We start from the raw sequence: 26,486 nt of genomic DNA, 5'->3' as shown, positions 1-26,486 counted from the left end.
TCTGCCTCTCAATCCGAGGCCTGAGGGCGTCATTACCCTTGTCACTCTCGAAGCAGACCTCGCTCCTTGCACCAGAGGGAATTCGTCCCTTAGGGCTAAACCACTCGTGCTTTTCAGATCGCCCCTTGAGGGGGTCACAGGTCGGGGCGTCACCCTGGGGTGGCGGAGGGGGAGGAGACGCGCTCCTCCAGCCGCGCGCGCCGCCTATTTCCGGGCGTCGCCGCGGGCCTGGCGGAGCTGCTGGGCGGGGCTGCGGCGGGGACCCGGCGGCGGTGGTGGCGGCGGCGGCGAGGGGACCCGCGGTGGCCACGACGCGGGGCGGGCGGCGGAGCCATGGCGGGCTGCTGCTCCGTGCTCGCGGCCTTCCTGTTCGAGTACGACACGCCGCGCATCGTGCTCATCCGCAGCCGTAAAGTGGGGCTCATGAACCGCGTCGTGCAGCTGCTCATCCTGGCTTACGTCATCGGGTGAGCGGGCCTGGGGAGGGGCCGCAGCTGGAGGGGGACCCAGACTGCCGGGACCTGCCAGCGCCCCCTTGCTCGCCCTCCGAGCCTGGGGCACCCGCTGAGCCGGCCAGGGCCCCTCCTCCCCGAGTTCAAGGGACGGCGACACGCCCTCGCCGGGCTCTAGCCACCTGGAACCGGCTCGAACGGGACGCTGGGGACAACTGGACGTCCCAGGAGTTAAGCTAGACTGTCACCCCATCTTTCTTGCATCCTCACCTTCAGACTTGCTCCGCGATGCTCCTTGGCTTGGTGAAGGGGCAGAGCTTAACTCTGAATATCACAGTCTTCTCTTCGGTTCCATTTCAAACTCGGACAGAAACCGAGGCTTATGATTTTTATTCGGTACTCTCTGGGTCTGTGGTTTCTGTTCCTTTAAGAAGCTTCCGATAACCCAATACCCTTGAGATGTCACACTTCCCAAAAGTGACCTAAGGTCACTTTCTTTGTTTTGTTGGATTGTTTGGGAATATGAGTACCCGCCTGATTTTGACTCTAAACTCTTGCTCCCCGTTTACTGGTTATATAGACATTATACTAGGCATTATTAAACGTTTAATTTTAATTGGATGCACCTGTAAGAAGGTAATACACCTCGGACAGAAATTTCCCCTCCTGGGCCCAATTTCAAGGTATTCAAGTGTCAACAGCTGCTAGCGTGACAGGTGCATCTGTTTTTTTATTCTTTCTAAAGGTCCTCTAAAAGGTCCCCCCCTAAAGCACGGGCCCCCAAACTACACATTGGAATCACTTAGGAATCCACAGAAAACACAGATTGCCAGTTCACAAGCTGACACAGCTGTAAAGCAGGGTTTGCCAAACCTCTGTACCTGACTGCACTCACCCGAGAAAGTTTTGTGTGGCCTTAGGGATATGAAATAGGTACGCAGATGGCCGGAGAGATGGTCCAGTGGTTAGGAATGCCTAAGATATAGCCTTTAATCCTAGCACTGGTGAGGGAGAGGCAAACAGATACCTGTGAGTTCAAAGCCAGCCTGGTCTACATAGTTTCAGGACAACCAGAATTATTATAGTGTCTCAAATAAATAATAAGCCAACAGGTCTCCTGCTTTGGTGTGGGGTCTGGAATCTGTTCAGACTCCCTAAGGGCATTCAGCAGAGTTGCAGGTCCCAGCATATGGAAGCAGTAGACTCTAGATAGACCGTGCTGAAGCAGTATGTGGCAGTATTCAGTATGTCTGCAATCCCAGTGTTCATGGGCCTGAGGCAGGAGGGCATTGAATTTAAAGCTAGCCTGCACTACTTGAGACCCTGTCTCCAAAAAATGTCCTGTGTAGGTAAAGTGTGTCTTAAGATGAAGCAACTAGGATTGGAAGTATCTGGAATCAGGAGTTCACCAGTTCACTGATAAGATTCTGTGGCTGTTGTCATTTTTTAAAAAGAATTATTTATTTTATGAGAACACTATATTTTATGAGTATTTATTTATGAGTACACTATACTGTAGCTGTCTTCAGACACCCCAGAAAAGGGCATCAGATCCCATTACAGATGGTCGTGAGCCACCATGTGGTTGCTGGGATTTGAACTCAGGACCTCTGGAAGAGCAGGCAGTGCCCTTAACCACTGAGCCATCTCTCCGGCCTGGCTGTTGTCATTTTAAGAGGGCCATGTGCAGCCACGGAATGCTCAAGCTGTGTTAATTAAAATGCACTCAGGCTAAATAAACAACAAAACAAACAAAAAACCCACACTAGATTTTGAAAATATTTTCAATATAGTACACCAACAAGGTAAAATACATCAGTACTTTTTCCTCTGAGGTACCAAAGGCCTTTTGCATACCAGATAAGCTTTGTGCTATTGTTTATTTAAATGTAGATTTTTAGTTTTGATTGTGTATCTGTGTGTGAGTGTGGGGACATGCCACAGCACACGAGGAGGCCAAAGGACAACATTTAGGAGTCAATTCTCTCCTTCCATTGTGGGTTCTGGGGATGGAACTCAGGTCCTTAGACATGTGCAGAGATGTTTTTACCCCTGAAACCATCTCACCAGTCTGTATTTGGTAAGGAGGTTGTGGGGCTTGGGTTGAACAGGTTCATGTAGCCCAGGCTATCCCACTCTGTAAGCAAGGATGACAATACTGGACTTTCAATCCTGCCTCCACCTCCAAGTGTGTGTGTGTGTGGGGGGGGGGGATTACAGGTGTACACTACCAAGTCCAGTTCCAATCTGATACTTTAGAAATTGATGATGTCTCAGGGTGGCAGTGACACACGTCTCTAATCCCAGCACTTGGGAAGACAGAGGCAGGTGGATCTCTGAGTTCAAAGCCAGCAGGTTCTACAGAGTGAGTTTTTGGGATAGTCAGGGCTACACAGAGAAATCGTGACCTATCCTTCCACCCGCCTCCCAAAATTTTCTATATTGTACCACATAAAATATGCCATTAATTTTTCCTGTTCCTTTTTTTTTTTCCGTTTTAAAGACAAGATCTGCAATTATCTGGCCAGTAACATATGTAACCTAGGCTGGTCTAGAACTCACAGAGCGCTGCCTCCCAGGTGCTGAGAAGCATTCGCCAGCACACCTGGCTGACACTCTATTTCTAATCATGGACTCTTACCGCAGAACGACACTCCCTACGCTGCTGTATTCTGTGTCTACTGGGGGCATAGTTATGGGGTTTTCTTAATTTGTTCTGTCTGCCCCACCATCTCTAAAACAACAGTGCTTTGTTCTCACCCACCCAACACTGACTCACGGTATAAATTCAGGACTTGGTTTAAGCTTTTAGCTTTTGTTGTTTTGAGACAGAGCCTGACTATGTAGCCAGGGTAACCTTGCACTCACTAAATAGTCCAGGCTGGCCAAGAAATCTGCAAATGATTTTTTGTGCCTTAGCCTCCTGAGTGCTGGGCTTAGAAGCACGATTCATCACACCCTGCCTGTTCTTTGTTAACTTCCCGATTCCATTAATCTTGGAGAAAGTGTAATCTCTTTCTGTGTGAAGCAAGTCTTTCCTCAGAATTCCCAGTGATCGTACTCACATGATGAGGAAATAAATAAGCCTGTGATGATGGTGTCATCTCTCGTTACTGATTCAGCAACTCGGTGTACTGGGCCTTAAAACCCATGGGCTTTCTGCCCTCACCTCTTCCATCAGAGTGGATTACAGGGAAGCCATCTTTAGGATGGGCAGAGGGAGGATGGGGGAGGGGGGTGGCTTATGTCAAACAAACCCAGGAGAAAGTAATCCAAGGACCAGGCAGTGGTGGCACAACCTTTCATCCCAGCACTCGGGAGGCAGAGGCAGGTGGATCTCTGAGTTCAAGGCCAGCCTGGACTCTACAGAGTAGGTTCCAGGACAAGCTATAAAGGGAAGCCCTATATTAAGAAAGAAAGAAGGAAAGAAAGGAAGGAAGAAAGGAAAGGAAAGGAAAAGAAAGGAAAGGAAAGGGGGCTGGAGAGATGGCTCAGCAGTTAAGAGTGCTGACTCTACTTCCAAAGATACTGAGTTCAATTCCTAGCAGCCTCATGGTGGCTCACAACCATGTGCAATGGGATCTGATGCCCTCTTCTGGTGTGTCTGAAGACAAGACAATTACAGTGTACTCATATACATAATAAAGTAAATAAGTAAATCTTAAAAGAAAGAAAGAAATAGAAAAGGTAACCAAGATGCCTATTTCTGAAGTCTTTCGAGTGTGTATCTGAAACAACACAGACTGGTGTTCTGTAGCAATGTGACATCAGCTCCTGGCGGTGTTCAGATTGCTCTGCACTGCTTAAGATATTGCTCCTGCCTTAGTAACTCTTGCTGCAGTCCTGTGAAGTTCTGTTCTCCTCAGAGTAAAGGCAGGACAAGCTGAGGCACAGAGCGGTTAAGTGACTCAGCAACCTCATCACACAGACCGATGCCTTCGGGTTTGTAGTTATTCAGCCCAGCAGCAATGCCCTTTCTTCAGAAGGAGGGAGCAGGCGATGACCAGAATTCCTAGGAAAACATAAGACAGAACTGGAAAAAGTTTCCTGAGGGGCTGAGGAGAGCTCAGGCGGTGAGTACTCAGCGCACAAGCTGGGGGACCAGAGTTTGATCCCCAGAATGAGGTGCCGAGTCACATGCTGGTAATCTCAGCCCTGGGGAGGCAGACAAGGTCCCTGGGACTGGATGGCCACCCTAATCAACTGGTCCCAGTAAGATCCTGCCTCAGAAAAACAAGGAGGAAGCCAGCCGTGGGGGTGGCACGTGTCCTTAATCCCAGCACTCGGGAGGCAGAGGCAGGTGCATTTCAGGGAGTTCAAGACCAGACTGATCTACATAGGAAATTCCGGGCCATCCGGAGCTACATGATGAGACCCCCATATCAAAACAAAACCCAGTGGATGATGTCCTCAGAGGAGGAACACCTGGGGCTGCTCTCTGGTCTACACATGCAAACACACACAAACACATAAATTCCCAGAGCAGAACATGGTACATGCCTGAGATCCTAATGCTTGGGAGACTGGGGCAGGGGTTCTTCTTAAGTTCAAGTCCAGCCTGGGCTACATAGTGAATACCAGCATAGGCTACATAGCAAGACAGTGTCTGAAAAAGCACTTGTTAACCTGATGTGGAGATGTATGCCTTTAGTCCCAGCAGCTGGGAGGCAGAGGCAGGAGGAGCTCCATGAGTTCAAGGCCAACCTGGTCTACAGAGTGAATTCCAGGACATCTAAGACTATACAGAGAAACCCTGTCTCAAAAATAAAAACAAACAAACAAACCAAAGTGACTGCTATACAAGTCCACCAGCTTGAATCTGGTCCCTAGAATCTGCGAGGGAGAAAATCAACTTCTAAAAGTTGCTCTCTGACTTTGAGATGTAAGCCCACACCATCACACAAACCAACCAACACCTGGATAGAGTGGCTCACTCCTTATAGTCCCAGCACTTGGAAGTCTGAGGTAGGAGGATTGCTACCTGGGAATCTGAGCCTGTACCAGACCAGCCAGCACTACATTGCAAAAGCCTCTCTTAAACAACCGAAGTTGCCTGAAAGATAAGATTCTCTTGTCTAGAGACAATAGCAGCTTTAGAGGTTTTTCTGGCTTGGGTTCAAATCCCTACTCTGCCAAGTACTAGCTATATGACCTTAGGAAGATTTGGCTTAACCATTCTCTGTCTCTGTTCCTGTTTCTCTCTATAAATGTAAGTAACAGTAATGCTGTGTGCCTTATAAAGTGGTCAGGATTAAATGACCTACTGCATGTAAATCAAGTGGAAACTGTTATTATAATAACCTACTATCGGCGATTCCCTTAGATTGTAGCGTTTAGAGGCTGATTAGACATCCCGGAATAAAGGCAATGTTCACTGTGTATCTCCTGTATGCTCGTGACTGTGTTAACTAACCACAGTGTTCATTTCTTACATACTAACCAGCAGGGCTACTCTGCCCATTTACAATGGAGTGTAGAAGTTTAGCAGCTTTTACCAGTCGCATGGTTAGTAAATAGCACACTTCAGCCCTGTGGCTATCAGATACTCCCTGGTGTCAGTTTGAATTTACCGTCCCTGTGACCTACTGTCTTTCTCAGATGGGTGTTCGTGTGGGAAAAGGGCTACCAGGAAACGGACTCTGTGGTCAGCTCCGTGACAACCAAAGCCAAAGGTGTGGCTGTGACCAACACGTCTCAACTTGGGTTCCGGATCTGGGATGTGGCAGACTACGTGGTCCCAGCTCAGGTATGTCTTGCTGGGACATCTGTGCACGGGGAGTACTTTGCTGGTTTGGTCAACATCCAGTGAGTGGCCAGAGTTTGCCACCTCCTCGCCCTGGTTGTTTTAGTCCCAGTCAGATCTCTCCGGGATGTCATTTTTTCCACAGAACCCTTGAGAGCTCTACAGCGCTGTAGTGTGGCTGCCCCAGCCCCACACTGTCTCTCCCACACCTTTACATCTCCAGGCTCTCGAGAACAAGAAAGCAAAGGTCTTTGGTCTTGGGAAGTGAGGCAAGAAATAACACCTTCTGCATTATGGGTTTGCTCCTGTATTACACCCACAAGGTAAAGCTTGTCAGAGGGTATAAAAACAAAACAAAACAAAACAATCCCACAGTTAAAGATCACACACCCAAACTAGAAGGAAATGGTCAGATGATTCCACCAGGAACAGAGAGACTTAAATTGCTGCACGAGATCTCGTACCAGATGCATGGTAACATTTTAGTCTCTTTTTCTAGAGCTGCAGGCTTCACACTTACTAGACAAGCGCTCTACGGCTGAGCCAAACCTCCAGCCCAAAAGCCGCAGGTTAAACAATGACTCGGTTCTGCGCCACTTGGTCAGACCTCAGTCTTGTTCCACACAGCTGATGTGCTGGCTTGGTGTGTCTGGTGGCCGGATTGATTGAGCTGTGAGCACTTGGCTTGGAGCTAGAAGAGAGAAAGCAGGACTTGAGCTAGTCTCTTCAAGTGTGTTGATTTCCCTGCCTTCTCAGGAGAAAGGTTTGATATTGGGAGAAAGGGGGGCAGGAAGGTGTCAAGAGAAAAGGCAGAACTAACAGACAGAAAAAGAAAATAGTCTGCCAGGCACGGTGATGCGTGCCTTTAATCCCAGGACTCAAAAAGCCAGGGCAAGTAGATCTCTGTCAGTTTCAAGGCCAGCCTGGTCTACATAGTGAGTTAGTGAGTGAGTCCTAAGATGTTCAGAGCTACACAGTGAAACCCTGTCTCAAAAAAAAAAAAAAAAAAAAAAAAAAAAAAAGGTTCTTAAAACTGAGTTAGAGCAAGTGGTTACCAGGGAGTGGTCGTCCTTCGGTTTGTACCAATCTTAGCAGAGTGGTGGTGACTTCCAAAATGACTGTAACAGACTCTGGGACTGTCACACCCAGTCAGTGTGACATTAAAGCCAAGGAAGGACATCAGCCCTCTCCTGAACCTGAATGGGGAGGCCCAGCCAGCAGCTGTGTTCTGTCAAACAGCCGGACTGGGGATAGGGGTTCCCTGGGCTCTCTTCCTGAGCTGTCTCCATGGGTGTAACATAACCACCACATCCCCCTGATACATATTCAGACTGATGTTTCCCTAAATGAGAGAGGGAAGCAGGAGGGGACAGGAAGTAACCCACACCCAGCTGCGCAGGACTAACTGGAGGAGGCTCAGAAGCGAGTTCCCATTGGCAGCAGATAAAGGGGCGTCTATAAGCAGCCAGGAGGTGACAAGGTGTCGGGAGAGATTTGCAGAGCGTTCACCATCTTGTCTCACACCAGGGTGAGATGCCTACCCCAACCGAACTATACCTCAAATGGCTCCTCAAGTCGATTCTGCTCGTTGTGTGGGGAATGTAAAATGCTGGAAGCTTCTAGCTCCTTAAAATCCCAAGCAGCTGCTGGAGGCTGGGGGACATCTAATCGGAATCTTCTGGGGTCTCTGTCTAAGAAGGTCATAGTTAGCAACGCTCTCCTCTGCAGAAAATTGCTTTCTAGAAACTCTGGGTTGACTCCTTTGTATCTACAAGGAGGAAAAAAACCACTTCAAATAGAGACAGACAGACACACACACAGAGAGAGAGAGAGAGAGAAAATGTCTGGGGCGCTGGAGAGGTGGCTCAGCAGTCAAGAGCTCTGGCTGTGCCAGGCGGTGGTGGCGCAGGCCTGTAATCCCAGCACTCTAGGAGGCAGAGGCAGGCGGATTTCTGAGTTCAAGGCCAGCCTGGTCTACAGAGTGAGTTCCAGGACAGCCAAGGCTATACAGAGAAATCCTGTCTCGAAAAAAAAAAACCAAATCCAAAAAAAAAAAAAAAAAAAGGAGCCCTGGCTGCTCTTCCAAAGGACCTGGGTTCAGTTCCCAGCACCCACATGGTGGCTCACAACCATCTGCAAAACCAGTTTCAGGGGAGCTGATGGCCTCTTCTGATTTCTGCTGGTGCTGTGTTATGTTACTGGCTGATAGACTCTTCCCTAGAGTATTTTTATATTTATGTGTTTGTTTTGAAAGTCTCACTATGCTGCCCTGATTAACCTAGAACTAACCAGATTGGCCTTGAACTCATAGATCCTTCTACCTCTGCTTCCTGCTGGGATTAAAGGCCCGCGTACACCACCACACCCAGCCTTTAGCATACTTTTAAAAAAAATATTTATAGTGCCTGTGTGTGTACCTGCGTGTACTACATGTGTGCAATACCAGCAAAAGTCAGAGGATGGCATTAGACCCCCTGGAACTGCTGTTGTGGGGTTGTGAGCTGCCATGTGGGTGCTGGGAACTGAACCCAACTTCTCTGGAAGAGCAGCCCGTGCTCTTACCCGCTGAGACTTCTCTCCAGCCCAGAACTCTTCTGGGCGCATGTAGAGTTAGAAACTGAGCCCAGTGCCTGGTGACTGCTAGGTTAGTTCTGCCACCGAGCTGTATCCCCACCCTCTTCAGCATGTTTTTGAGGTTTGTGGATATAGCAAGCGTGTATCAGCGTCTCATCATATTTATGGCCAAATGCTAATTCCTTTGAATGGATAGACCACAGCTGATTTTCCAGCCACTCCAGGCCTTTGACTTGTTTCTCTCTTTTGCCTGTTGTGAAAGTGCTGTTAGTAACATTATTTTTTTGGTACAGCTAACTGTTTCAGGTGCTTTTAAAACTCTGTTTTTAATCACAGGTTATAAATCTCCATGGAGAGTGAACAAGGAACCATAGATCAGTTTTTAAAATTATGGGTTTTTTTTTTGGTTTGTTTTCATTTGTTTTGGTTCGGTTTGGGTTTTGCTTTTTGGTTTTTTTTTTTCCAAGACAGGGTTTCTCTGTATAGCCCTGGCTGTCCTGGAATTCACTCTGTAGACCAGGCTGGCCTCGAACTCAGAAATCCTCCTGCCTCTGCCTCCCAAGTGCTGGGATTTCAGGCGTGTGCCACCACTGCCTGGCTAAAATTATGTTCTTAAAAAAATATTAATTTTAAAGGGCTGGAGAGATGGCTCAGCGGTTAAGAGCACTGACTGCTCTTCCAGAGGTCCTGAGTTCAAATCCCAACAACCACATGGTGGTTCACAACCATCTGTAATGGGGTCTGGTGCCCTCTTCTGGTGTGTCTGAAGAGAACAGTGGTGGTGAACTCATATGTATAAAATAAATAAACCTTTAGCCAGGCGGTGGTGGTACACACCTGTAATCACAGCACTATGGGAAGCAGAGGCAGGCGGATTTCTGAGTTTGAGGCCAGCCTGGTCTACAGAGTGAGTTCCAGGACAGCCAAGGCTATACAGAGAAACCCTGTCTCCAAAAAAAACAGAAAAACAAAAAAAAATTAATTTTAGATGTTTGAGAATTTTGCTTAGATAGGCCAGAAGAGAGTGTCAGATCCCTGGAACTGAAGCTGCAGATCCTTGTGAGCCTCCTGAGGTGGGTGCAGGGAACTGAACTTGGATCCTCTGCAGAAGCAGCCAGTGTTCTTAACCTCAGAGCCATCTCTCCATCCCCCCTTCAGTTATATTCTTAAGGAAATTTATGGATGGATTTAATAGTACACACCTGTAATCCCAGCCCCTGGGAGGTGGAGACAGGAGGATCAGGAGACCAAGGGCAGCCTGGGCTATATACAGTTTGGGGCTACCCTGGGCTACGTGAGACCCTGTCTCAGCCACCCCTCCTCCACACAAAAAAAGGGACTTTCTTTCTTTTTTTAATGTCCTCTTGACTTCTAGTTTTCTGTTTTTAAATACTCAGATGCTTTCTTTCTTAGTTATATTTTGATTTTGTGTGTTTACCTCATTTATGTCTGCACATAAGGCCTGGTGCCTGTGGAGGCCGGAAAAGGTGTCAGGTTCTTTGGAACTAGAGTTACTGGCACTTGCGAGATGTCATGTGGATGCTTGGAACCAATCCCAGCTCTTCTGGAAGAGCAGCCAGTGCTCCTAACCACTGAGCCATCACCCCAGCCCCGTCTGACGCTGTTTGTGGCCCCACTCACCACTTCTCAGCGTGACTCAATAGCATTCTCTCCTCTCTGCAGGAGGAAAACTCTCTCTTCATCATGACCAACATGATTATCACTGTGAACCAGATGCAGGGCACCTGTCCAGAGGTGGGTGGCTCTTTGGGAAAGCCCCTCAGGCTTCACGCCCACCTCTACCCCTGGCAAAGCGTGCCCTGTGTACGGGCCGCATGGAACCTGTCTGCATTTGCCCCTTTTCCAGATTCCCGATAAGACCAGCATTTGCAATTCAGACGCCAACTGCACTCTCGGCTCCGCGGACACCCACAGCAGTGGTAGGAATGAGCATCCCGCGCTGCTGGGACATCTCAGCAGATGCTGGACCAGGGGAAAGTGGCCTCTGATGACATCACACTTCCTGTGGCACATCTGCAATAGAGAAATTGCAGAAATAAAAATCTGTCCCACCCTCACCTGGGATACAGATCAATGGTAGAGCACAGGCTTAGCTTAGATGAGCCCTGGGTTCTAGCTCATGGGCTGAGAAGACCCCCTCTCTCTGGTACACGAACCTATGGGAACCTGGTGTTAGAACAGACTCAAGGGCCTTCTTAGCCATCACCTGTGTGGTGGCAGATGGCCCAGATGGTGCCCCTCTCTCTGTGACTTGGCATCACTCTGGTAGCCTTCTTGTTCCGCTTCCATTTTGAGACACCGTCTAAATCCTATAACTTTCTGAAGATTGGCTGCCCAGGATCCCCCGGGGTCTCTTACCGTTCTACACAGGGGTAAAAGATTGGCAACAAGGCCCCTGTGCTCCCGGATCTGTCCTCTCTTCACAGGAATTGGGACTGGAAGGTGTGTTCCATTCAATGAGTCTGTGAAGACCTGTGAGGTGACTGCATGGTGCCCCGTGGAGAACGACGCTGGGGTGCCAACGTGAGTCCTCGCCGAGGCTCTCTGGCCTTGGTTTTCAGCCTGGAGGGAGGTGACAGGAGAGGGTGAGGTGAGCCTGGGTGCTGAGTTTTTTGCAGACTCTTGTCCCTTGGGCGGGGCCATTCTACCCTGAGAGAGTGGTTGTCAACCACAGAGCAAGGCGGCCACAAGGGTTTGCCACTTGTGATAAGGCTGCAGGTGACTTATGTACACTGGAGCACGGTCAGTTTAAATAACCAACAGGAAACAGTTCTTGGGTTTTGGTCTTTGTTGTTGTTGTTTTGTTTTGGGCTTTTTTTCCAGACAGGGTTTCTCTGTGTGGCCTTGGCTGTCCTGGAACTCACTCTGTAGACCAGGCTGGCCTCAAACTCAGAAATCCACCTGCCTCTGCCTCCCAAGTGCTGGGATTAAAGGCGTGTGCCACCACCACCCAGCAATAATTCTAATTACACTTGTGTGTGTATATACATATGAAATTTGGGAAATAACTTGCTCAGCTCTCTCGGTCTACCATTTTGGACCAGGAATGGGACACAAATCCTTTGCCACCGCAGCGAGTTACTTTCCCACTGAGTCATGTCAGCAGCCAAGCCCCGGACTCTTAATCTCCTGCCTCAGCTTTCCAAGTGTTGGGAATACTGGCATAGGCTATCATAACCTGGCCTAGGGTGTCTCAAGAACCATGCTCACGTAACACCCAACCCCAAGACGTACCCACAATCAGCACATTTTATGTTTCAACTAACAGAAAGGACAGGCTAGGTCTGGGGATCACAGAGTACCAGATTCCTTTTCCTCTGCTTTCCTCAGGGTAGCATCCTCTACATCCCTGTCTCCCATCCCGGATGTGCGGTCTGGACCTGTCCATCACTGTGTCACCTGTGACCCTCCTCAACCCAGAAGCATGCCTGGGGCGATGGACTATACTTCTCAGCTTAGACTTGGGTCACATATCTGCCTTTGGTGCTAGGTCAGCCATCAGTACCACCCAGAAAGTCCAGGCTGAGGCGGGGCAGGCTTAGCTTCCAAAGGAAACTGGGGATTCTGTTGCCAAGGAAAAAGAAGTGGGGAAATCGCAAAAGCAAGGTCGTAAACGACAGAAGGTTCAAGGGGCCCTGGATATCGTCCTCCCAGTCACTTCGGGCTTGGCATAGGTGGAGGCAGAGACTGCACGTAGAGACCTGCACGTGGCCTGGGTTTCTGTGATGTTCAGTCCTACGTGTGACCTGAGGAGCAGGAAGCTGTCCAGGTCAGCCTGGACGCATTGCCACGGGGGAAACCCAGTGGCTCAGGCACGGGGGAAATACCAGAAGGAGAAGGATCCTGGGGCTTGGGTCCTGGAAAGCATCTCTGAGAACTGTAGTCTCCAGCACAAGGGCCACTGGCCACTTACTGTTATTGAGGTTTTTCTACCACTGGGTCTAAAGTGACGTGTACTATTGATGTGACACATTATAAGTTCTGAAAACTATGACCGAGGCACATGGCATAAGATCTGGTTAATATCTGATGTCGGCCATATAATATAGCCAAGTCATATTACAAGTTGGGATAGCATATGTAAATGTCACTTTTTTTCTATACTTAAAATTTCTTGGCCGGGCGGTGGTGGCGCACACCTGTAATCCCAGCACTCTGGGAGGCAGAGGCAGGTGGATTTCTGAGTTCGAGGCCAGCCTGGTCTACAGAGTGAGTAGCTTGGTCTACAGAGTGAGTTCCGGGACAGCCAGGGCTACACAGAGAAATCCTGTCTCCAAAAGTCCAAACAGCAGAAAGAGAAGAAATCACAATGTGGCTAAAGATGTGTTTGACAATGTATCTATACCAGACAGCACTGTTTCGGTGCGCTCTGAGAATTCACATAAAAAGGTCGTGCCTGTGGAACAGGCTTCTGATCCCAGTGCTGTGGAGGTGAACCAGGATCCTTTGGGTTCACTGACCAGCTAGCCTAGTCTGATGAGCTCCAGGCCAGTAAGAGGCCTTGTCTCAGAGGTGGACTATGTTCATGAGGAAGACACCTCCAGATATGCATACAGACATAAAACCTACATGTCCACACAGCACTCAAAAGAGATTAACTCTATTTTTATTTTTTTAGTCCCTTCCTTTAAATCAAGGAGGAATCCCTGACTTGGGGTATCTTGGTTATCACCTCCTGATTTGTATTTCTTACTAAGAATAAACTCCAAACCACACACCCTACACAGACAGTAATATTAACTACAAGTTTTAATATCACTTTTTGGGGAGTTGAGAGCAACTCAATTTTTATGAATGCATACAAATTGTGGTATGCCCATACAATGGAATATTACTTTGCCTTGTAAAAGAATCAAGTTCACCTAAGAACTTTGTTGGAATCAGTGACCCCCCTGGCTCAGTCTTCCCAGTGCTGGGATAGCAGATATGAGCCATATCTCACTAAATGGACTCATTTGAAAATGGCTAATCTTTTTCTTAGTTGAATTTTACTTCCTTTTTGAAAAAGAAAAAAACTTAAAGAAAAATGGTGCCTATGGGGTGCACTGGTATTAGTGGTACGATACAGAAACCCTGTTGTGACCCCTCCCTCTTGATAAGGAATGGGGGCTTTGAGTTCGAACCAGCTCCAGGCCCTCGCTTAGCATCACAAATGTCCAGCTTGCTCCCTTCTTCAAGCGGCCCTCCGTGGCTTTGCTGCTGATGCGGGGCTGAGATTAGCAACTCTATTTATAACTTCAAAAGTCTTGTCTGCCTCAGAAGAGGCCTCCACAGAGGGGTCCACCCAAGAATTGGGGACAGACTCACCTTGTATTGCCAGCCACAGGCTGATGTGGCTCTTTTGGAGCTCTCTGGCAGTGTGATTTCCTGCTCAGCAAGGTCAGAATGTCCCGGCTGGCGATTTCCTCTGTGGTTTTGTTTGTTTGTTTGGTTTGGTTTTTTGGATTTGGCTTTTTTTTTTTTTTTTTTTTTTTTTTTTGGCTTTTTTCGAGACAGGGTTTCTCTGTGTAGCCCTGGCTGTCCTGGAACTCACTCTGTAGACCAGGCTGGCCTCGAACTCAGAAATCCACCTGCCTCTGCCTCCCAGAGTGCTGGGATTACAGGCGTGCGCCACCATCGCCCGGCTGGATTTGGCTTTTTCGAAACAGGGTTTCTCTGTATAGCCCTGGCTGTCCTGGAACTCACTCTGTAGACCAGGCTGGCCTCGAACTCAGAAATCCGCCTGCCTCTGCCTCCCAAGTGCTGGGATTACAGGCATGCGCCACCACCACGGCTCGGCCATCCACAAGGCAAACAGGAGGCCGGCAGGTGCTGAGGAATCATGGCGGCCACAGCCGGCCTCCCTTTCAGCGAATGCTTTGGGCAGGAAGTTCTGCCTCTTCCGAGGAAGGTTCTGGAAGGGCTGGTGACCTAGTGTGACACAGAGGATGGAAAGTGCCAGGGGCTGCCATTCTCCTGGCGAGGGTGGCGCTGTGGACCGTCGTCGGACAGGGTGCCCAGCTGTGCGCATGCGCTTGATAACCACTGCGATTCCTTTCCAGGCCAGCCTTCTTAAAGGCTGCAGAAAACTTCACCCTCTTGGTAAAGAACAACATCTGGTACCCCAAGTTTAATTTCAGCAAGTAAGTGGGGGAGGGCAGGCATGCGCATTCACAAACCTCATATAAAGAACTTCCTGCTCTCTCTCCGAGGCTGTCCCGGCTCAGACTCTCTGCTTCCTCCCTGACTTCAGGAGGAACATCCTCCCCAACATCACCACCTCCTACCTCAAGTCGTGCATTTATGATGCTCAGACGGATCCCTTCTGCCCCATATTCCGTCTCGGCAAAATCGTGGAGGATGCGGGGCACAGCTTCCAGGATATGGCGGTTGAGGTAGGTGCCCGCATGGCTTTGCTCAGATCTTCTTGGCCCCAGCACGGGCCTGAGTTCTGAACGCCTCCCCTGCCTTCCCCACAGGGAGGCATCATGGGTATCCAGATCAAGTGGGACTGCAACCTTGACAGAGCTGCCTCCCTCTGCCTGCCCAGATATTCCTTCCGGCGCCTTGACACCCGGGACCCGGAACACAACGTGTCTCCTGGCTACAATTTCAGGTACAGTCGCGTGTTGGGAGCATGCACAAATGTGGGTCAAGCCTGGACCGCATCGTGAGACTGTCTCCCTAAATTATAAAGGGCCGCACTCAAACGTGCCAGCTGAAAAGCCGCTGTATCCGTTTCCCTGCGCTCTAGTAATGAATAACACCGAACACCTTGAAACAACAGGATTTTATTCTTTGGTGGTTCTGTAGGACTGTGCTGCCATAGACTCTGTGGTCAGATCCTTCCTAGCCTTCAACCGTTTGGCAGCTGTTAGCAACCCTTGGCTGATACATGTCTCACCGCCTCTGTGGTCACGTGGCTTTCTCCCCTCTGTATATCTATATGTAGCTAAGGATGAAACCCCACCATCACCCCAAGTGCTGGGATTAGAGGTGTGCACCCTCACCCCCACCTTCTCGCTTCTTTTTATGGACGGCTAGGAATTTGCTGTGTAGACCAGGCTGGTTCAAACTCCAGCAATAGGACTGCCTTATCCTGAGTGCTGGGTTAAATTAGGTTTTGGGTGAGCCTTGATCTGGCGTGACCTTCCTTTAACTAATTACACCTGAAAAATCAGGTTACCTTTGCAGGCCATAGGTGGAGATGACCTTGAGAAGGGGACTCTGGGAATGTGCTTTTAGAAAATGCTATTTTCTAAAAGCAGCCAAATCCTGTGTACAGTTAAGGAGCATTTGCTAGGTCAGTTTTAAAAGTTGCCCTTGACTCCCTCTAGTGGTAGCTTGTGGTATCAGATTTGCGTGGGGGTAGGAAGGCTTTCTGAGGCTGGGGCCGCTATTCAAACTCCCCCTGGGGGTCAGCTTTGTACTGCTCCCTCTGATAATGCAGGACTCTTTTTTTTGTTTGTTTGTTTTTGTTTTTTTGAGACAGGATTTCTCTGTGTAGCCCTGGCTGTCCTGGAACTCACTCTGGAGACCAGGCTGGCCTTGAACTCAGAAATCCGCCTGCCTCTGCCTCCCAGAGTGCTGGGATTACAGGTGTGCGCCACCACCGTCCAGCTTAATGCAGGACTCTTAGGGACCTCTGTGGAGACCTCAAGCTTGGAATCCTAGAGCTGAGAAGTTGACGGATCTCACAGGACACCCAGCCAGCACCAGTCTCACCCAAGGGTCCTAAGCCTAGACCATAGCATAGAAGCTGTGGACCAGATAAATCCCAGGCTTCAGGCTTGAGATTCTGGTAGAAAGCTAAGGCTGGGCCTGGCAGGACAGTGATAGGGGCAGGGTTTCTTCCAGAGCTGTTGAGAATCTAGAAGCAAGCGGTTGCATATGTAAGAACTGATTGACCTTTTAGTGTCGGGACTGCTGGGATTACAGACTTCCCCTAACTGCATTCTGTGGCTTGGAGGGTGAGTTGTATAACTGTGTTATCTCCATTGTGTTTCTCACCCCAGCCATAGAAACTAAAACAGCAAATATAGCCAGGGAGACGCCCTGAAGCGTGGTGTATCCCACCTGGAGCCCTGCCCCATGGCTGGCTAGGGCCCCACCCTTCAATGCAGTCTTGCAGATCCCCACTGGCTGACAAGTTCTCTGTTAGTACCCAGGGTCCCCTGGAGAGCGGCAGGTGTCCCAGCTCTACAGGAAGGCCATTCAGAGGAAGAAGCCTCCCATGGGGGGGCGGGGATGCTGTCTGCTCCTCCAGGAGGGGTCGCCGCCCCTCCTGCCACATGCCTCACATTAGCTGGGAGGCTGACCTAGGGTGGTGTCATTGAAGCCACTGGATCAACTCGTTAGCCAATCTCCACCAGGGACCCAAGATCTGCTCTTACTCCCGACCCTACCTGCTTTCCCTCCAGATTTGCCAAGTACTACAGGGACCTCGCTGGCAACGAGCAGCGCACACTCACCAAGGCATATGGCATCCGCTTTGACATCATCGTGTTTGGCAAGGTAGGCCCTCCTCCGAACCCTGCCTGGAGAGAGCCTCCCACTGCCCTCCTTCCTGTCATCACCCTCCTCAGAACACTCTGGTTCTCCTGTCTTACGCAGGCCGGGAAGTTTGACATCATCCCTACCATGATCAACGTCGGCTCTGGCCTGGCGCTCCTAGGCGTGGTGAGTGGCTAGCGCTGTTCCCTTGTCTGGACCTCTCTCACTAGCAAGCAGTTTAGTGAGCACTGTCCTTCCCCTAAACCTTAGACTTGACCCTAGAGTGGATGCCACTAGGCGAGAGGAGAAAAGACTCCCTAGAAATCCCACCTCTGAGACCAAGCCCCCTCATCAGAGTCCAGTCAGATCCAGAGAAATGGAGATGCCTTTCCTCCTTGGTAGTTAGCTCTCAGAGGGCGGGGGTTCTTATAAAGCAACAGCTAAAGCATCCTGGTTCATCCTGTGCTAAATCAGGCGACCGTGCTATGTGACGTCATAGTCCTCTACTGCATGAAGAAGAGATACTACTACCGGGACAAGAAATACAAATACGTGGAAGACTACGAGCAGGTAAGGACCTGTACTCAGGGCAGGCGTGACGTGTGACACCTTGCCTTTGTCTCTTGTCCCCATGGAGACCACCAAGCAAAGGCCCTTCTACAAAGGCTGGCACTGGTCAGCTGATCCCCCCAGCAGTTACACCTGTGGTAGCATGCGTTTCCTTTCGTCGGATGGACTCCCCCTTTAAGACCCAGCTGTATTTTACCTTGTATTTATCAGTCACACCTTGACTGTGATAAGGGATCTCCATCCACACGGTACTTACATTCATCCTTTGGAACGAGGGTTTTGTACCGTACTGTGAGACCCTCCAGAACCAACTTGGGACCTCTCTGTGGTTCAGGTCCTTCCACAAGTCCTGAGGAGCAGCACCGAGCTGTGCCTGCCGTAGGTGGCTGGGTATATGGTGGCAGCACAGGCTGGGTAGTCAGTCACTTGTTTACCCCTTCTTTACAGGGTCTTTCGGGGGAGATGGACCAGTGATGCCTAACCCTACATTTCAACCCCACTCAGCCCGTGAAGCAGAAAGATGGCAGACATGGCTGCTGCGTCTGTCACTCTAGAGAAAGTTCCGGAGCTTAACTTAGTCTCCACTCCACAAATACTCAGGGTTGCCCAGGCAAGGCACGTCCTGTGTTGGTTTTGGAGCCCAGGTCTTGCTCTGCAGCTCAGATGGGCTTCAGAGTCAAGGTCCTCTTGCTGCAGCGCTGGGATCACACGTCCATGGCTGCGCCCGCTTCCCACAGGAGTTCTGGCCTTTTTACAGTCTACAGTTTCACTGTACACATCTCAGGCTGGCCTCAAACTCAGGACATTCCTCCACCCTACACACCCTCTTAATCTCACTATGTGTAAGAGGGGGTGTCATTTGCACATACAATCCACACACAGTGGATTTCTGATGTGCCTGCCGCTGGCTGGGTCACCTGTTGCGTATACAATGCGAGCATACTGAGGTAAGAAGGGCCCGAGAGCAGACACCGCTGTGGCTCACGGATAGGCCCAGTCCTCTGAGGGACAACAGCTCCGTCCAAGCACTTTATAAGGAAGGAGGTTCTCCTGGGTGCCATCAGCAGGCCTGGGACACTACTCCTCTTCCCTATGACCGGAGAAGTTGTCTTTGTAACAAAGGCAGGGTTAACTTTTCCTTTCATAAGGGCTGTGTTGAAATGACCTAGGACCAAACATTAAAGAAATGATTTTTCTAAGATCCTTGTCTGTGCTGTCTCTCGGCTTGTGAGCCGGATCCTCCTTCCATTATGAAAGTTGTCAAAATAGAAATGGAGGTACCACACAAGGCTGGGGTGGGAGGTCCTCCTGGGTGTCTGCCTGATAGTAAGATTATGAATATGCATGCACAGTCTTGCAGTGAAGATCTTGCCCAGGAGCAGCTGGAGCTCTGAACCACTGCCTGAGATAAGTCCGTGACCAGAAGAACTTAAACTGCACGACAGTAGGATATATGTCTTCTTTTACCTTTCAAAGTTTGCCTTGGCTTTTTGGCTGTCCCTACATGCCATCTCTGTCCTGCCCTGGTCCACAGGGCACTCACATCCCACACTGCACCCTCTGCCATCTCGAAAGAGACTCTTCACTTTGGAGAGCCTCCTCCACCTATCAGTATTTGACTGAGACCACCTCTGCAGTAAATTCTACTGTGGGCTAGCCTGCCATGCTCAGGAGAGCTCAGATTCCTTCTGACGAGAAGTTTTGTTTTTTAATGTTGCTGGGGGGTGGGAGTGGCAAGATTTATGAAATGGTTTTTAACAAAACTCTGGTTTGTGTGGCTTTTTAGTTTTTTTGTTTTTGTTTTGAAACAGGGTTTTCCTTTATACCCTTGGCTGTCTTGGAACTCAAGCTGGCTTCAAACTCATAGAGATCTGCCTGCCTCTGCCTCCAAGTGCTGGGATTAAAAGTGTGCATCACCACCACTGCGATATTTTTTTTTTTTTAGAGGTCACATCATGGCTGGAGGTGGCTATGTGGTTAAGAGCCCCTGATGCCCTTGCAGAGGACCCGAGTTCAGTTTCCACTCCCGTATCAGGAGTGTCACAACTGACTGTAACTCCACCTTTCGGGGATTTGACATCTGCCTCTTCTTCACATGACACATGCACGCACAGAGGCACACATACATACACGTAGAAATGGCTTTTTAAGTCCTGCGTAAACACAGACCAAATGGAGCTGGAAGTTTTCGGGATGCTGATATGGTTAGGGTATGTCCCCCTAAATTCACATTTTAGAAACCGGGTCTCTGGTGCAGGAAGATGAGGGGCTGGAGCCTCTTGGAGCAGACTGAGACACAAGCATTCCTCCTTCATGAACGGGGTGAGCGCCTTGTCAGAGGGCTTAACAGAGGGGCTCGTGCCTTTGTGGTCCTTCCATGTGTTAGACAGCATCCTGGAAGCAGAGACCAGACCTCAGAAGACCCAGTATCTGCAGGAATGGTACTCCCGGCCTCCAGAATAGGGAATTCCTATTTGCAAATTTGGCAGTTTGGGGCACTCCGTCAAGGACTGGGTCATGCTTTGTTCGCTATCCCAGAGGCTGAGAAGCCATGATGGCCCCGCCCCCACTGTAGGGTATGAGGGATGGATGTTTGGGGTACCGTTTACCTCGCTCACTTGGGGCCATCTTGTATTCAGCGGCCTCTCTGCTCACTGGCACAGCCCAGTACTACCTTGTAAGTGTGGGAGTCGGTGACAGGATCCCTCACTCTCAGGTGCACGCATGGGCTGCTGGGACGCCCTGAAGCCCTTAACACTGCAGTGATGAACCCTGGGAAATGGCTTCTCCACCCCGCCAGTGGCATTTCCAGACAGGAACCTTCTCTGGGCTCTCGGTTTCTGTTCCTTACTTTTAGATAGAATCTCACTATGTGGCCCAGAATGGCCTTGAACTTAAGAGTCCTCCTGCCTCCATTTTTTTTTTTTTTTTTTTTTTTTTTTTGGTCTTTCGAGACGGGGTTTCTCTGTGTAGCCTGGCTGTCCTGGAACTCCCTCTGTAGACCAGGCTGGCCTCGAACTCAGAAATCCACCTGCCTCTGCCTCCCAAGTGCTGGGATTAAAGGTGTGTGCCACCACCGCCTGGCTACAGAATCCTACCTTGACCTTCACACTCTAACCTTTGGGTGGCCGGCTCACCTGGGAGCAGTTTACACAGGACCCCGGAACATGAGTCCTGCCCTGCTTCCGAGAACTGTGGATGTGCCTGGTCTCAGAATCAGATGACATCCTAGGACAAGCCTACATCAAGGGATCCGCCAGCCAGCTGCACGAGCTATTGCTTGGGCAACCGACTTTCTGTCAACCTAAGGGAAGAAAGTGTATGCAGTGTACGCAGAACCACTGCCCAGGAACTGCCAACCGAAGAACTCCCGAGAGGCCCAGGCTTTGCACCATTTTGCTGTCTGTTTATTTCAAGTTTACAGAGAAGCTTGAACACCTGTGAAAAAACAACCGAAAGCTCATCTTTTTCAGTTCATGTTCTCATAAGTGATAAATACACAGTATTTAACTTTATACACCTGATAAAAGGAAAATGCATAGTAGAGAGGTCAAGGGGAGTCAAACAGAAGCAGAGGGCACTGGTCACCAAATATAAAAGTCCAGAGTCCCACGAAACTCGGCCCACAGAGCTGGGGAAGACAGAAACCAACCATCTTCCCTAGCACCTTGGGAGCAGATGGAGGCGGTAGTTCCTTGCTGGCAAGGTCTAGTGCGCCCCCTGGAGGATGGTCGGGAGCTGCAGGCCCAACCTGGTGTCAGCTTGCACAGATGATGTTATCCTATGTCTAGAAAGGTTGGAGGATAAGAATTCTGTCCCCTGGGAAGGCCAGACCAGTAGGGAGACTCTGCAGCCCCAAGAGAGAACAAGGGGCCCTGTAAGGTGTCTGGGAGCCTGTGAGACGCGTGGTGCAGGCAATAAAGACAGAAAAAAGAGGAATGGGGGCTTGTGCTTCCTTCAAGGCCGCAGGTGCAGGCCAAGATGCTTACACATGACTCACGGGTGACCCAGCCACAAAGGGAGCAGTGGCCTTCCTATCTGCCCGTAGAGAAAAGCCACTCAGGGCTTCTCCCCTCCCTAATGATACTTTTGAAAACAATGTTTGTGCTCTAATGCTCTAGTTACTATACTTTCCAGCTGGGCAGGATAGGGCAGGGGATGGGGGTTGGGGGGAAGTCACTCCTTTCCGCAGCTTTCTTTGGTGTTTCTTTAAGAAAAAAGTACCCATGCAGAAGACCTCTCAATTCCTTCTGCCTGACCAGCCGGGGGCTGCCTGGTAGCTGCCATCCTAAGACATCCTAGGCAGCAGTACCATGGTGGGGAGAAACCGGAAGAGTTGTGTAAACACAAGAAGAGTTCTGTAGAGCTCCGTATAACGCCTGCCTGCCTCAGGCAGGTGGCTCAGCCAGGCCAGCGTCCAGGCTGACAGGCTGGGACTGAGCGGTAGGACCTGTTTGTTAGCTTTAGACACAAGGTGCTTATTGCAAACTAACTGGACTCCATCTGTAGCCAGAGAGGGTAGGGCTACTGGGCTGTTTCTCCTTAAGTTTTAAAAAAGGGAAAGCAACAGGAAGTCCTTGGTCACACAGACCCTCCCCACACTGCAGTCTCTGCCCGGATTCTGCTTATGTCACAGTAGGCAACATGGCTAGACTCCAATCAAGAGCTTAAGAAACCCAAGGATCGAAGCCAGGGACGCCTGGACTCTACACGTGCCAGAAGGCAGTCTTCTGGGCCCCATTACTGGCAAGATGGTCATTACCAAAGCACTGGACACCAGTCTGGATGCCCCCCTCAAACTTTGTATTTTCTTCTGTGGCCCTGGGTGGTCACACCCAAACTTCAACCAAACTTCCAATCAGGACTGAAAGTCAAAAGAGTTCCTGTTTGCTCTCCAGGCTTCTGGCTACAGAAAAACAAAAACAAAAACCAAAGCCCTTTGCCCTGAGGAACGTTCTGGGTTTTGACACTTTTCGCTACAATGGCACCCTGATGTCACTGTGGGTCACACTAAAGCTTTGATCCTAGGGACAGCCATTTGTGCCTAAGTAAGCTGAGTGACAGTCTTGCCTAAATAGCCCACAGGAAATGTTTTGTTGACTGTATTGACCAGACGGTATCGAAGAGCCAAGAATGCTTCCAGTCTCTAGAATACACCGGTAATAAACAGTCACAGTCGCTACTCTATAGGCACAGGCTTCATCTCTCTGTCACACGGCTGCAAGGAGGGAGCAGGGACACAGAGACACAGGTCCCGGAAGCTCCACGTGTAACTTGTGAACTTCTCCAGAGTTCTGGCTAGTTAATGTACGTGAAAGAGTAAAATACCACCCTCAAGTTGTTTGCCGATTTACAAAGAGAATCGGCTTAGCTGATGACCTCAGCAGCCCATTTGGGGCAGCTAACATGAAGAGGTGTGTTCAGCCCTCCAGGCAAACCTCCACCCCCCAGTCCCCCACCCCCGCAGCTGCTGAATGCTCCTTCAGGGTTGCAAAGTACCCCTCAAGCATTCCAACTGCAAGCCCTTGTCGTTTTCCTGACTATAATTATACCCATTTAAAAACAAAAACAAAAACAACCCACCCACGTAAAAAGTCCTCATTACAAATTAATGACATCAAAGTTCCCTGCAGCTACTGAGGGCTAGCCCTGTCTTCCCACGGTCCTGGAAGGTGCCCAGGCATGGGGTTTGTGTGTGGGTCACACCGATCCTTCTAATCCCTCCCCACCTCAGTGTAGCCCCAGCCAGCAGGAGTCTCCAGCAGCTCAAACCCCACACATTCACCTGGTGCATCTGACATGTTTCTGAATTCACAATGGAGGGGGTTGGGGGAGTGTTTTTTTGGCATAAAAACATTTTAAAAAGCAATTGTCCCAAAATGCATGTTGGTTTCGGTTTGCAACTCCTCACACCCGCCGGTCTGGCCAGCCAGCGGCCAAAGTCGACGACACGGAGTCAAGTCCTTTTTTTTTTCTTTGTCCCCTTAGACAACAAAGGGAAAAGGGGGAAAAAAGGAAAAGAAAAAGAAAAACCACAAGGAAAACAACAGCAACAATAAAAACAAAAACAAAACAAAAAGCAACAGATAACCAGAGATGACAGTCAAGGCTCTACACACGTGCTTGGTTTCCGTAGGACATGCTGCTATGGAAACGCAGGGTGCAGCAGCCCCCGTGCAGGGCCACACAGCCAGGCATGCGAGGTCAGGTGGTCCACGCAGCTACTCCGGCTCCATCGCCTCCTCGGGCTGCAGTGGGGGCATGCGTGGTGGGGAGCCAGGGGCCGGAGCCCCCCAACTTTCCACGCAGGGACCACATTTCACAAGAGCACTTCCTCCTCCCCCACAGGGGCTGGCTCTGGGCCCCGGAGGCTGTCTTCGCTGCCTTGCTTCCTGCTTGTCGGACAGAAAACCAGCATTAAGGCTTGGAGAAGCGATGGCGGCGCCCTGACAGACCCCCACCTTCGCATGCCTCTGCTCCCACGGGTCACATCTGATCTTTTAGATGCTCTCCCAAGGTCTACTTGTTCACTCCCTCCTAACTGCACTAGACCTGCCTGGTGTGTCAGCGTGGATGGGGTTTCTCCAGACTGAACGGGAGCTTTGAAGGAGTGCTCTCAGCCCCAGGCTCCTTCAAGCAGAGTCAGCCTTGGAGGGGAAGCCACTGGCCTTGCCACTCAGGGCTACTGTCCAACTCTCAGCAAGGTGGGGAGGAGGCGACGGTCTGCCTGGCTGCTAATTCAGACACATCTTCCTGGCTCTCCTCTCGGTGTACCATTCCCAAACAGCAGGTGTTTTCTTATATCACACGAGCGCCCGGCTCCTGGGACACAGGCGGCCGATGAACGCCTCATATAACGCAATTCCCAACGGAGAGAAAATAGTTCCCAGTTGATTCAAAGGACTACAGCAGATTCATTCACTTGTGACGGCCTAAACAGAAACGTGGTCTGCCAACAGACCCAAATACTGCTATCCAGCTAAATACTGCTCAGTTAGGAAAAGGCACGAAGTCCTGGCTCATGATGCACCAGGGACAAGCCTTGAAATTGTGTCACAGAGAGAAAGAGGCCAGTCGTGAAAGGCCACACAGTGTACCACCCATTTACAAAACCCCCGCAGAATGGACAAATCTCTAGAAAACTGGGTGGGCATTAATGGATGCTAGGATATGAGACTTGAGTGGACACAGCTCAGAGGAGGAAGTTCCCTCCGGGGCAGAAGCCACCATGCTGGCCAGGAGGCTCTAGAGCGCACTTCACAGTGATGGGCTACGGGTGTTAATTGTCTGTCTGTAAAACTGAGCAGCGTCTCCTTTGTTTTGCATGGCTGGGGATGCAGAAACTCCACGGCTTTGGGCATGCATTCTACCAACGAGCTACAGCCCCAGCCTTTAACAAAGGCACTGTCTGTGCTCACGTTCACATGTGTCTGCAGGCCAGGGGTCAACTTGAGACATTTCCCCCCGGGGTACTCTCCAAGGAAAAACTTTGTTCTTTGAAGCTAGGCTTAGCAGTTATTCTAGGAATCTGCCTGTCACCACCTCCCTGGGAAACTCACGCTACCTCACCCGGCATTTTACACTGGTTCCATCCAGGGCGTGGTGCTCAAGCGCTCATGCTTGTATGGGAAACGCTTGAACAAATATCTCCCTGGCCCCCATAAAGCTAGTTTTAACAACAGAAGTGACCAAGAGGAGTTCCCGGTAGAGTCTGGCAACCTCATCAGGGCCAGTGAGAAGGACACTGGGATGTCTACCCTAATCCAAGCCCTCCGGGAAGCAGGGTTACCAAACAGGTCCACCCAACATTACAGGGACAAAAGCATTCATCTGCTCCGGAAGTTGTAGGTTACACAGGCCTAGATATGCAGGCAGGAAGGAGAAGGCCCAGATCCTCCCAAGATAATGTCTAGTTTTTAATCCACCAGAGTTGTAGAGGGGCCCTCGTGAAGAGCCCCAGAGTGCAGCCTGACCTACACTCCATGTGCGCACTTAGAGCCCAGTCCCGGAGCCACCACAGAATCATCGCCATTGACGTGCACGGGTACACAGCTATCCAGGCGGGCCTGAAGGCCTGGATGAGTTTACGGGCATTCCGGATGGAGCGCCATGCACCGCAGCCCACATGCATGGCACACCCCGGGACCCGAGCCCCTGGATGCCCCTCACTGTAAACCCAGAGGCCCTCAGTGAGCCAGGCACAGCAGCCCAGGCTGAAGGCAAACTGCCCGCTGGAGATAGATGCCCATGTGCCCTGCGGCTGCCCGCCCCCAGGCCCCAGCAGAGGGGAGGCAATGGCACAGGCAGAGGCAGGTAGGCAGGCGTTACCTTGGGCTCAGACAAGGGCTCCCACTCCCTGGTTGGTTTTTTGCTGGAATTGCCAGAGGAAGGGAAAGGGGGAGTGAGAAGGGACCCTGGGGAGGACAGCACACCCTTGCATTTTCCAGAGAGCTGTACCAAGGTGGTTGCTTTGAGCAGGTGTGGACATGTGTTCAGATAGAGAGTCCCAGAGTGAAACCACAGGACTCCTCCATCCCGTGGTCCTGCGGCCGCAGAATGCTACAACCCAGAGCCCCCCAGTGAAAGAGGGAGTCCTCGGAGGAAGGTGGGACTCCAGGGCGGGAATACTGGCAACAGATGGATGCTAGCTGAGT

At 50.3% G+C, this 26,486-nt stretch overlaps 2 protein-coding genes across 6 annotated transcripts in view; one reads left to right on the top strand and one right to left on the bottom strand.

Moving 5' to 3' along the window:
* Positions 1-246: 246 nt before the first annotated feature.
* Positions 247-19,031, top strand: P2rx4 (purinergic receptor P2X 4). The gene is made up of 12 exons (XM_052167870.1): positions 247-467; positions 6,051-6,198; positions 10,453-10,524; positions 10,637-10,709; positions 11,217-11,313; positions 14,832-14,912; positions 15,023-15,164; positions 15,249-15,385; positions 17,190-17,283; positions 17,383-17,448; positions 17,737-17,832; positions 18,280-19,031. Exons 1-12 carry the CDS (start codon positions 334-336, stop codon positions 18,304-18,306), a joined length of 1,167 nt encoding a protein of 388 aa, XP_052023830.1. The 5' UTR covers positions 247-333; the 3' UTR covers positions 18,307-19,031.
* Positions 19,032-21,217: 2,186 nt separating this feature from the next.
* Positions 21,218-26,486, bottom strand: part of Camkk2 (calcium/calmodulin dependent protein kinase kinase 2) — a 54,442-nt gene continuing 49,173 nt past the window's right edge. For 2 of the 5 annotated variants that reach the window (XM_052167700.1, XM_052167699.1), the window contains one exon: positions 21,218-24,224. In XM_052167700.1, coding sequence (XP_052023660.1) covers positions 24,152-24,224 — 73 coding nt within the window. In that variant the 3' untranslated portion in view covers positions 21,218-24,151. The other 3 variants (XM_052167698.1, XM_052167697.1, XM_052167701.1) reach the window with 2 other exon arrangements.

The sequence above is a fragment of the Apodemus sylvaticus genome, chromosome 22, assembly GCF_947179515.1.
Source record: "Apodemus sylvaticus chromosome 22, mApoSyl1.1, whole genome shotgun sequence".
In the NCBI taxonomy this organism is placed as follows: domain Eukaryota; kingdom Metazoa; phylum Chordata; class Mammalia; order Rodentia; family Muridae; genus Apodemus; species Apodemus sylvaticus.
The sequence above is the reverse complement of the archived record's forward strand: the minus strand, read 5'-3'. Positions and strand labels throughout refer to the sequence as shown.

What these genes read in the sequence shown, in the direction of transcription:
- P2rx4 (XM_052167870.1), top strand. Translation starts at nt 334, where the DNA reads ATGGCGGGCTGCTGCTCCGTGCTCGCGGCCTTCCTGTTCGAGTACGAC. An exon ending in CCCAAGTTTAATTTCAGCAA is followed by an intron (nt 14,913 to 15,022) that starts GTAAGTGGGGGA and finishes CCCTGACTTCAG; the next exon opens with GAGGAACATCCTCCCCAACA. An exon ending in TCCAGGATATGGCGGTTGAG is followed by an intron (nt 15,165 to 15,248) that starts GTAGGTGCCCGC and finishes CCTTCCCCACAG; the next exon opens with GGAGGCATCATGGGTATCCA.